The sequence below is a fragment of the Engraulis encrasicolus genome, chromosome 2 (genome assembly GCF_034702125.1).
Source record: "Engraulis encrasicolus isolate BLACKSEA-1 chromosome 2, IST_EnEncr_1.0, whole genome shotgun sequence".
Taxonomy (NCBI): domain Eukaryota; kingdom Metazoa; phylum Chordata; class Actinopteri; order Clupeiformes; family Engraulidae; genus Engraulis; species Engraulis encrasicolus.
In genome coordinates this window covers 1084280-1091663 of record NC_085858.1, presented here as the reverse complement: position 1 = coordinate 1091663, position 7384 = coordinate 1084280, and the positions used below count along the sequence as shown (strand labels likewise).

At 40.5% G+C, this 7384-nt stretch overlaps 2 protein-coding genes across 4 annotated transcripts; one reads left to right on the top strand and one right to left on the bottom strand.

The window, feature by feature from the left end:
• Positions 1-1106: 1106 nt before the first annotated feature.
• On the bottom strand, positions 1107-2725 carry ndufab1b (NADH:ubiquinone oxidoreductase subunit AB1b). Its single transcript, XM_063219399.1, has 5 exons — positions 2519-2725; positions 1912-2022; positions 1616-1703; positions 1432-1524; positions 1107-1314 (listed from the first exon to the last, which is right to left on the bottom strand). The coding sequence occupies exons 1-4, from the start codon at positions 2687-2689 to the stop codon at positions 1433-1435; spliced, it is 462 nt and encodes a 153-aa protein (XP_063075469.1). The 5' UTR covers positions 2690-2725; the 3' UTR covers positions 1107-1314; position 1432.
• A 61-nt stretch (positions 2726-2786) lies between these two features.
• rpusd1 (RNA pseudouridine synthase domain containing 1) lies at positions 2787-7384 on the top strand. Of its 3 annotated transcripts, none has more exons than XM_063219391.1 (6): positions 2787-2834; positions 3087-3285; positions 4072-4195; positions 4289-4391; positions 4546-4647; positions 5263-7384. In XM_063219391.1, the coding sequence occupies exons 2-6, from the start codon at positions 3104-3106 to the stop codon at positions 5649-5651; spliced, it is 900 nt and encodes a 299-aa protein (XP_063075461.1). In that variant the 5' UTR covers positions 2787-2834; positions 3087-3103; the 3' UTR covers positions 5652-7384. The 3 variants fall into 3 exon arrangements, with proteins under 3 accessions (XP_063075461.1, XP_063075454.1, XP_063075446.1); XM_063219384.1 differs by having other exon boundaries at positions 2797-2937; XM_063219376.1 differs by having other exon boundaries at positions 2797-3285.

Below are 7384 nucleotides of genomic sequence, written 5' to 3'. Positions count from 1 at the left end.
TGGTACAAACGTCAGAAGACCAGATGTGTAGATTCTTTTGAGTCTTCAATCACACTTCATGTATGAAAAGTGAACATTTCCCAGTCATAATGAATACTAAGAATTTGATGGCAAGTTTTTTTTTTTTTAATGTAACACTTGTGAGTGGGAAGCATGAATTCTGGAGAGACAATGCATAAAATATTACAGTGCACATGTAAGTCATTAAAAGGAAAGGAGCAGCCTTTGAAGAATCTCAATACTCCATTGTATACGATTACACAGCACTGTTTCATTTCTGCACCATGCCTCTGATTGCATTGTACAGGAAACTGACTTGAGTTTTGCTCACAAAACTTCTACAACTTGTTCACTAATGCTCAATGGAGCCGTTTATAAACATACCACCTTTGGTCTTACAGTGACGCGCTAATGGGGGAACTATACCCATTTGGGACGGAAATGTTTTTTTTTTTTTTGAGTGGGGCATATGTTAAAAACGAAATCCTTTTGTATATAATTTGAGTTCTGATGTATCTCCCATTGAGTTTCCCTTGCATCTTAACATTCACACCCCTGAAATGTGGTGTTTAGTGTTCCTGTGTGAAATTACTAACTCATTATTTATTCCATTTAGCTACTTGTACCTTTGAAATTCTTGGAGAACTTAATTTGTTACTGAGAGCATGAACTTGAACACTAATACTGAAAACACACTTAAATTTCCTATAAACCATCAGCCCACATGATGGTGTGTCTTGAGTGATTAGCCGTTTAAAAGAGGCAGGAGAAATCATTTGTAAGTAATGAAATGTAACCGTAACTTCTGCAATGAGGTCATCTTCCATCAGACTGAGCCAAAGTAGTAAGTACTGGTGAGAGATTAGTTCTCATGTATAATATACACTTTTATTTCACTTAACATCATTACCTTTTCATAAAGAATGCACATCAACAAAGACGGTGGATATTTTATATATTCCTCAAAACAGAACAATGGAATTAGTTCAAACAGATGGAACTGGTGATTTGTCAGTTGTGCACCTTCATGGACTTAGATGAAATTCCTCTAATAAGCCACAAGGTGGTGCTGTAGTGCGCAACAACAGACATTAGAACAACAGGTCTTCTCTTAAGATCTGGTTTAATTATCCTCTCCAAAACTCCAAGGGAAGTCACATTTATTATTACATACAGTGGTACATACAGCATAGCAGTGGACCATGGTATCCACAAACTGAGTAGGTGTGCATGTGGATATAAAAAAAAGAAACACACTGCCTGTTGACGTCTGCGGCGTAACTGAACAAGAACACAAGGTCACTGACACAACACCTAGAGATGGGACAGAATAGAAAATGGGGGGGGAAGAGATGAAAAGTTAGCAAACAATATCAATTCAAAAGGAAGGAGACAATGACAGCAGATGGTGAATTGATTCAATTGAGTTACCTCATTCATAAATATCTTTCTTGTCAGCGATGTACTGTACAATCTCCTCAGGCGTCATCAACTTTTCTGCAGCTGCATCTGGGATCTCAAATCCTAGGAACATACGCACACGCACCAGGGATCAGATGCTGATATACAGCAAACACAACAAAAGCTGTTCAAATTCATTCATATAAACAATTACCAAATTCATCCTCCATTGCCATAATGATTTCCACCTGGTCCAAACTATCCAACCCCAAGTCCTTCATGAAGTGAGAGGACGCTTGAAGCTGGAAAAATAGTAAATGGTGAAGCCATTTCGTTAGTTTAAAAATATGACTATAGAATACATTGTAACAATCAATGATGCTTAACCATGTTTGATACAATTGGTAAGTGGGTGTTAGTGCAAGTTATTAAACGATTAACAGGAAAACTACAACTGGACACTGAGGACAACACCACACGTGCCAGTTTTGATAGGTTAAACGAGGTTACCTTCTCTGGGTTGATCTTGTCATACAGTTTCAGCACGTACATTACTCGCTCTCCGATTGCCTCGATGGTAAGAGGAGGCAACCCTCCGTATTGTCGAGTCAGCTGTGAAATCTGAAAGGAAGCACATCATTCCACACAATTTAGTGTCGTTTACAAGCGCTATTTGTTCTTATTTAATCTCGCCTGCATGCTCTCACATTAAGTAACCGTGCCAAATAGTACAATTAAGCCTTTTAACCGTCTACAACATTGAACCATTGGCATCACCACACCACGTATTATCATCGCCAGTCGACTTGGTATGTCAACTTACTAGGTTGGTAGGTCAGCCACTAACTTGTTAGCTAGCCTATTAGCTAGCTAACGTCAAAGACAACATTACGCCAAGCAGTGGACAAAGTCACTTTGGGCTCCACGAGAAAACACACAATCCTTAACGTTCGTCTGTCAGCGATTTACTTTAGCAAGTCATATTTCGGTTTAGAGTTGATTAACCAGGGGGGGCTGACTGAGTTTGCAGAAAAGACATTGGTAGGTCACTCACTGCACCATCTTGCACTGCAAGGCCAACGTTGCTAATCGGCGTTCAATGTTATTTGACTCTTACCCGTGACTGTTCGATCCTCCGCGCTCCCTGGGAGCAACTAATGGCAGAAAATGTTCGGTCATTGGAAATAAGAAGTGCACTGCTTGATCTAGCGACCACGGATCCTTGGTATAACCTTGTCGTAGACCGGGAAAGAGAGCGAACACACTGAGTCAACGCACGGGCCGCCATGTCTGAGGAATCCCGTCAAATCTCCCAGAATGCATTGGTGTAAAGAAAATCGCCTATTTGCACATGCGCGTTTGGGGAACACTTGAACCGGTTACGGAAACGATTTTGACTTGTTTTGAAACGTGCTTTTAAAAATATATATTGTGTAAGTCCTTGGATAGCATTGATTTTATTTAGAGCACGTTTTTAAAGCATCCTGTGAAGTAGACAGCTTTGTTCGTGTACTAGGATTTCTTGAAGTTATAAAGGTCAGGCATTCGCTGAATTTAAACGGGCGGTGTTAAGACGCACGTGTGTTTATTTTGGCAATGATTTGTAAGCAATCTTTAGTCAGACCGCATACATGACGTGACATGACAAAACCACTGTCCGAATACTCGCTCACAGTTTATTATAGTGTTTCAGGGAGTAAACATGGAGCCAGCGAGTTTGGAGAAGCTAAGTGTCTTGCACCACAGTGCCGATTACATTGTTGTCAATAAGCACTGGGACATACGAATTGACAGCAAGATGTGGTATGAAAATCTGACAGTTCAGCATCAGCTGAAACATCATTTCCCACATTTGGCCGACCCTGGGACGTACTATGGTTTCAGGTATTATTCTCCTCACGTTACCTTTCATTTATTTCAACTCAGAGAATGTAACAAATCAAAAGTTATATGAAATAAGGGACTTTCTGGGGCAAACCCTAATTGAATTTGTAACGGATGCCAGTTAGCAAAGTTCAGTCAAAGAACTTTGGTTCGGTCTGTCTGGACCTCTGGACAGGTATCGTTCTGTAGGTCCTACATCCTGTGAATTGGAAGACGTGCAAGCGGTTTCTTGTCCCCAGTAGCGAACTGGGAACGATGGCATTGGTTACATTTTGCATCCCCATTTCATTTATTAATTTACGTTCTGATGTGTCAGTGAAAAGGCAGTAACAATTTACTTAAGCCAGTGCCAGTCATAAATGCTAAAACAGTCTTTGTAAAGATGGTGGCCAGAATAAGGAGGATGGTGGCCAGAATAAATATACTGTCTATTTCAACTGAGATGTTCACTGAGACAGTGCTGTCTATTGCCAAATTTCATCTCTTCATTAATATATATATATTTTTTACTAAATAATAAGCTAATAATTACAAGCATGAACAAAGTAGGCCTACAGTAGGTTTTGCAGCTAAAAATGTCTAACCTTACTTCTGGAAATTAAAAATGGCAGAGATGGAGAATAGCCACCTTTTCATGTATGAAAAGTGGGATATTCCTAGTCATAACACTTACAACTTGGTGGTGGTGGAGAGGAGTATGAGAAAGTTAACATTTGTGAATGGGCAAAGGTACTGTGAATAATATTACACAGTGCACCTTTTAAGGTTTTGTTCCATATGTTTCAGATTCTGCCACCAGTTGGATTTCTCCACGAGCGGAGCACTGTGTGTCGCTCTGAATAAGGCTGCAGCTGGGAGTGCTTACAAGTGTTTCAAAGAGCGACTTGTCACAAAGGCCTACTTGGCACTGGTAACTAATCTGTCACTCCTAACCCAGTCTTAGCGTGGTCATTTGCGTCATTTTACTTGAATATGACAACTGTTCTATTATTATTTTTCACAGCTCCGAAGAACAGTTGAAGAGGAAACAATGACATTGGACTTTGCTATTGGCAAAAACACAACAGAAGGCAAAACTCACATGATGTGTATTGAGGGCACAGAAGGTGAGAGGTTATTTTTTCACATGCGTTTATGCGTTATGCTCAATAGTTTGTGTAGAATATTTGTCAAGTGTCGAGCAGATGCTGATGAAGGAATTCTCACTAACTGTTCATGATGGTAAACAAATGCTCCATTGCCTTGTGCCTTTGGTTTCAGAGTGTGAAAATCCAAAGCCATGTCAAACTGAGCTCAAAGTCCTTGAGTATGGGACGTATGACGGTGAGCCGGTCACCAAAGTGCTGCTGCAGCCTCTTACAGGTAGACCCTACAGCACTGTACCATCTATCCTTTGGACATTTCTGTGTGTGTGTGTGTTTGAGAGAGGGCGGGGATGTCGAGCATTATGCACTTAATCTTTGCTGCACTTTAAGTGGGATGGGGAGGGCTGGGGGGGTCAAGCACTGGTGTCACACTTTTACCACTTATTGCACTTTACTTGAAAACCTGCTGCTACTAAGTATTGTACCCCAAACACAATTTCGTTGCCTTTTTGACAATGACAATAAACTCTTGAATCTTGAATCTAATACTTCATACTTCCAATACATTATCAGAAGCATTGTGTCCAATAACCATGCATAATAATAATAATAATAATAATAATAATAATGAGTTACATTGTTGTCAGTTGCCTTTGGAAAATCATTCATTGTGAAACAAAAAAAGAAAATGTCTGCACACTTCAATCCTTTTGTTCATTTAATGGCCAAGCCTTTGGTCGACAGACCTGCCTTAGAGCTCAGCAGACATTTCTTTCTTGTTTCGCAGTTTTCGTTTATCTTTTGGCACTTTTTAATCACGTGTGCAGTGTGATCCGTTTAAAAGGAAAAAAATGTTTATTGACCAAGTAATTTGACCGTTCAAACTTTTCAGGGCGCACGCATCAACTGAGAGTCCACTGTAGGGCCATTGGCCATCCGATTGTGGGAGACTACACCTACAGCTTGGGACAGGACAACGGCCCCTACCGCATGATGCTGCACGCCCACTTCCTGCATATTCCCTTACCCAAGGAACCCATTCAAGTGACAGCACCTGACCCCTTCCTGCCACAGACGGACAAGCAATGGGCTCCAGAGAGACTTGTGAAAACGGTGCAGGAAGCATTAGAGGATCTGCTGAACCTCTGCGCAGAAGAGAGCCGACCTCCTGCAGATGCACCACCACCACAGGAAGAGGAGGAGAAAAGAAGAAGTGTAGAGGAGACGGAGGAGCAGAGGGCACAGTGCCAGCAGTGGCTTAGTGAGTGGACTTTGGACTGAAGCCGTCCCCTGCAGGGGTGCCTACTGGAATCCTCCTTTCCAGCCTCTTCGTAACTGTTAAGATAACACTTTACTTGACGCCGGCGTCATACCCATTACATGATGGTGTCATAACCGTGTCAAAACATTGTCATCATGACACAGTCAACGATGAGTCATAAACGATTTTATGGTCATGACAAGTAGACATTGTTTAGGCTGTCTAGTACCGCTTGAACCACGGCAGGGCTGATATAATAAAGATTTAGCACATTTACATTACACATTTACCAAGCTATATCAGGACATTGACATGACAGTAGACAGTACAGGACAAATTATTCAACCGTTCCACTCACAGTTCAACTTCATTGCACATAATGATCAAAATGCACTGATGTCCACTTTGAAAAACGCTGGCTGTGCAAGCAAAAGTATGTACCAGAGGAATGTGCAAACACTAAGAGGAAATACACAAATCCTTAAAGATGCACTGTGTAATAATTTAGTATTATAATTTAGTTTCTTGCCAAAATTCATGCTGGCTATTCTCAAATGCTACCGTTTTCACAAATAGGCCTACTTACTTACCACACAAGTATTCGTTATGACTGGGAAAATTGCATTTTTCACACACAAAAAGGGGGATCCTCTCCATGTCCGCCATTTTGAATATCCACAGATACTTAATCTGCAAAACCTACTGTTCTTTGGTAATAGTAAGTAGATATTCATCAAAAGATCAAATTTGGCAGTAGAAAGCACAGTTTTAATGAGCAGCATTGTTGCATTTTCTACTCTGGTCACCATCCTTACAGTGCATCCTGTAAAACAGGGGTGGGAAACCTATGTCGTTTAGGGTCGTTTGCGGCCCTGGAGGACGTTTTATACGGCCCCTATATCATTTTAATGTTATGCAGCTTCACATGAAATATGACATGTTCTAAGGACTCTTTAAAAATACATTTGCAATACAATTAAATTATATTCAGGGGATCTAGAGATGGTGGGGTCTGTTTTAAAGGTGGCTGTCTTCAATTTAGGCGGAAAGTACTGCAGGAAATCCTGGTTTGTGATCATAGTACGGCCCTCAGAGGACTTTTACGGCCCTTGGTGGAATTCGAAGTGGCCCCTCCACTGAAAAAGGTTCCCCAACCCTGCTGTAAGAGAAACATAGTTTAGAAAAGTTCAAAAAGTTTTAAAAGTACACTCAATAAAATAGAACATATGGCTCCTCTGCCGGAGTTTTGGGGTACATTTATATTGTGGACTCCTGTGGAGCCTATGCTCATTTCCACGCAGTGGCAGCCTTATTGCTCTCATTTTGCAGGCCTTATAAACTTGCCCCATCAGCAATATTTGAATGCAAAGCTGTTTGAAAATAGTAATGATGAAAGGGATCATCAAAGTAACACCACTGTGTCAGTGTTGTACTACAGAGAGCAGGGCCTCTTTCTTTCTTATTTGTGCTTCTTTGTTTTCTCGTCATCATTTCTTTTCTTTTCTTTTCATCATTTCATTTCAATGTCATCATTGTATAAGTCAAATTGGTAGTTTTTGTACACAATGTTTTTTGTTGTATTTTATTGTGTAGCCTATTTTATATGTAGCCTAGATAATACAAAATACTGTATTTCAATGTTGATTCAAGATTCAAGATTTTTATTTGTCACATGCTTTCTTGTGCAGGCACAATTGGCAGTGAAATGAAGGTTGCAACTGCTCTATGCTGTGTAGAATAATAAATGATCATT